Source organism: Quercus lobata, chromosome 3 (assembly GCF_001633185.2).
Source record: "Quercus lobata isolate SW786 chromosome 3, ValleyOak3.0 Primary Assembly, whole genome shotgun sequence".
Classification (NCBI taxonomy): domain Eukaryota; kingdom Viridiplantae; phylum Streptophyta; class Magnoliopsida; order Fagales; family Fagaceae; genus Quercus; species Quercus lobata.
In genome coordinates, this window is record NC_044906.1 from 68,916,612 (window position 1) to 68,920,475 (window position 3,864).

A 3,864-nucleotide genomic window follows, 5' to 3' on the forward strand; every position below is an offset into this window, starting at 1 on the left:
TGAATGAAAAGCATTGTTCAGTACAAATGAAACTTCAACCAAACCGTCTACAAGTTATTAACAATACATAAAAAGGGAGACGGATCCTCATCAACAATTATATTGTTCACTCTGCTTTATTGGGGTCGACAACAGCGACCTCATTCGGCATAGCGGACTCTCCGTCACCCTGAGCTGCCTCTTCTCCAAAGAGATCCTCCGTATTTTCGGAGGCGGCGGGTAGAGCAGACGTCTGACCTTGATCAGTTAGTGTTATCATGGACAAGTCCAGATCTGGGTAGGCCTTCTTCACCTGACGGAGCGAATCGTCGAAGCCTTGAAGGAACGATCCTGCCAGCTCCTTCAACAAAGACTCGGAGTTGCGATATTCGCTGACGGCGTCATCCCTTGCATGACGGAGTTTTTTCTTCAGATCCTTCACCTCGTCTGCTCTAACCTTCAAGGCCTTCCCAGCCTCCTCCGTCCTCTGTTCAAGTTCTTCTCTCGTCTTCTCAGAGAGTTCGAACTTCTGCTCCATCGTGGCCTTCCACTTGTGCAGCTGGCTAAGCTCCTCTTCCGTCTGCCCAAGTTTTGACCGTACCCGTTCCAGAGCCGCTTCACGGTTGAGGCAGCGGTCCATCAAGCCCTTCATCATAACCAAGGACTGAAATAGACAAAATTAGAAGTGTCAAAAATGAAACTAGGGAGTGGACGGACATAAACTGAAGGATAAGGAAAGTTACCTGTCCGACGGCAAATAACCCCGTCTCCCCCATCACCTCCGTCGAATGATTCCCAAGATCCTCATAATCCTCTGCAGAAAGTATGGACGTAAGCTTCTCCAAAGCGAACTTCGAGTCCTCACGGAGAAGGGGAGGGGGCTTCTCCTCGCTGACGGGTGGAGCATGCATTAGGCCCTTACCGGCCCCTTGTTTAACTTGGGTGACGGCCTTAGGGCCCTCAGCCATCAAGCCCACCACGGGCTCCATTGACACCTTTGGCTGCTTGAGTGGACGGTCGGACTTGGGTGGCTGCTTCCTCTTACCCGATGACCCCGGCACACTGGGAACAACGATCTCACCCGTCTTCTTTTGCTCGACGGCTAGAGATTTTATCATTGCCCTTCTCTTGGCGTCGTCCATTTCTGCAATACAGGACGGATGATGATATTTTCTCAAAAATAAAATTTCAATTTCAAGGGTAAAAGTAGACGGACTCACGTTTGTGTATTCTTTCGTCGTATGCAATGGCCTCACGGGTGGGTTCTGGACCGTCACAATACCAGTGTATTGTCTTTGGATTCACTAACTTAGCCCAGGTCCTTTCCTCCGGCCTAGTTTTTCTGCAAATCTCTTCAAGGAAACTAAATTCCTCGAGGCTAATCTGCGGACGCTGTCTACCTGCAAAGACAGACGGTCAAAATACGCACATAAAAGTGTACGGATATGTAAAAAAGGACAAGTAAGACGGGTGTATACGTATTTGGTTTATTATTCCCCAAGTTGTATCGACGGGCATGTACTCCGTCTCTCCTGGACGGTTCATCCATCTGTCACCCTCCAGGAAGAAGTAGCGACTCTTCCAGTCTCTATTTGAGTCTGGGGTCTCAAAGATAATCTTCAACAGGGGACTTCGACTAGCAAAACGGTACAACCCCCTTGATCTGTCAATCTCATCTGGACGGTAACAGTGAAGAAATTCACGGACCGTCAATCTCCTTTCTCCGTCTGACCATGCACCATAAAGAATCTCCATTGCTATGAAGACCCTCCAGGCGTTCGGAGAGATCTGGGTGACGGACAGTCCCAGGTAATGTAAGAGTTCTCTATGGAGTGTAGAGAGCGGGAACCGAAGTCCAGCCTTCAACACCTGCTCGTACACTCCAACGCCCTCTACCCCGTCATAATAACATTTCTCCGACACGTAGGGGAGACGGATTGGAATGTAATCTGGTATCTGAAAATTGGTTCTAAAGGTACTGAAGTGTCTCTCCCGGATGACGGACGTGAACCTATGCACTGTCCACTCTGGTAACATGATGAACTGCCTTAGTCCATCAGCACCCACAACGGACTCCAGTGCTTTATTCCCGTCGTCAGCAGGACCCCCTATTTCAATTATCTCCACATCCTCACTTGTTGAGGACGAAGAGGATGCAGACGGACTCCTATCTTCGCCTGGACTATCTTGGTCTTTATGACCGGACGGGTATACACTCTCGTATTCCGTCCCGTCACGAACCACCGATTGGTTACTTGACGCGCTAGACATTTCCTACAATTAATGATGAAACCTAAGACTTGACGGGTTTAAAAACATTGACGGGTATAGTAAGCCTAACAACAATACTTGGACGAAAATGTAACTTGAAGAAATTGAAGTAAATACTTACCACACCTGGCGCAGAACGGGTGACGGTTGTGGTAATTGGTGGTTACCGGTACTCGACGGATTGCTCTGACAAGGTTGACGGTTCTCTCTGACAGACGTTTTCTGTTTGGAAATGCGAAAATGAGAGATTTAGACGCCTCATATATATAGGAGATGCACGGAAGACGAAGCGACGCTTCGATCCTATACAACGGCCATTCAGAGATTGACACGTGGCATGCTAATAAATGCTGACAACCTGTCTGCTCGCATCAACAGTTTGTAACCGTCGACTCTATTAATCCGTCTAAAATGGCAAGATACCCGTCATCATGTCTGACGGTTAAATCCGTATGAAACCGTCGTCCTATCTGACGGTTGGATCCGTCAAACATTTTCAACCTTCTGTTTCGCGAATCCCACTCCGTCATCAAAATACCCGTCACGCCCATACATTAGAATCGTCACCCCATTGGTCCTTTGACCTAAAAGCAGACGGACCATTGGGGTGAAGGGGGCAACTGAAGATAGTAAAATTTAGTCTGATGGGCTTATCTTAATGGGCCTGACGGATGGGCACTGTTTGGCCTTTGTAAAGATGGGCCCACGCGCTCTGAAGGCCCATCGCACAGACATGGTAAGGGCCCATGATCCGAAATCTCTATTTGCCTAGAAAAGCCCTATGATCCAATAAGGGAAATTGTATCAAAGTCCCACATTGGAAAGATCTGGAGGTTAAGAAGAAAAGCAACTCTCTACCACTATAAAAAGGAGTAATATTCACGCAAATCAAGGTAAGAAAAATGGACCCTCTCTAACGCCTCTAAAAAACTCAAGGGACGAATTCTGACTTAACCTTCGGAGAGCTTTTGGCCGGCACCACACCGGTGTTCTCTAAGGGTTTTTCTTCCGTTTGTTCTTGTTGTGCAGGTTCGTTGACTCGTGAGTACGGTGTGACTTATTGGTGACAATTCTCAACGTCATCAATAATCTTCTTAGTTGTTAATTCTCTACTCCCTTTAGCACTTTGATTCTTCTAATGCTTACTGGGAGTCCCTCGTGGTTTTTTGGGTCAAGGCCATTAGAGATTTTTATGATGCGGGTTTTCCATGGAGGTCAGGTTAGGAAAGACAAGTGATTATGTGGGTAAGATAAGTTAAGGTTATGTTGGTTTTTTTTTTTTTAACCATTAGAATTATTTTACATTTTCCTATGAGTCCTTCATTTAAATGTAAATAAAAATGAGAGAGAATAGGATTAATTTTTTTTTTAATAGGAGCTGATTTTTTTTTTTTTAATAGCAGAATGTCCCTATTGGGCATGAGAGAGAGAGAGAGTAAATCTGCCAAAATGGTGGACAAGGGCAGCAAAGGAAGAAAGGAAGAGGTGGTCACCAGAGAGTAAGCCATCAACCTCCACAAACGCCTTCATGTATAAGTGTCTGTATTTCAATTCATCATTCTTGTGCTTGTTAATGGGTTTGATCTGGTTTAAGTAAGATTAGATTTAGTGGGT

The 3,864-nt window shown here is 46.1% G+C and overlaps 1 protein-coding gene across 1 annotated transcript; it reads right to left on the reverse strand.

Annotated features, from left to right (window-relative positions):
- LOC115979801 lies at window positions 1–2,422 on the reverse strand. Its single transcript, XM_031101859.1, has 4 exons — window positions 2,372–2,422; window positions 1,200–1,379; window positions 723–1,123; window positions 1–643 (listed from the first exon to the last, which is right to left on the reverse strand). The coding sequence occupies exons 3-4, from the start codon at window positions 1,119–1,121 to the stop codon at window positions 107–109; spliced, it is 936 nt and encodes a 311-aa protein (XP_030957719.1). The 5' UTR covers window positions 1,122–1,123; window positions 1,200–1,379; window positions 2,372–2,422; the 3' UTR covers window positions 1–106.
- Between the last annotated feature and the right edge of the window lie 1,442 nt (window positions 2,423–3,864).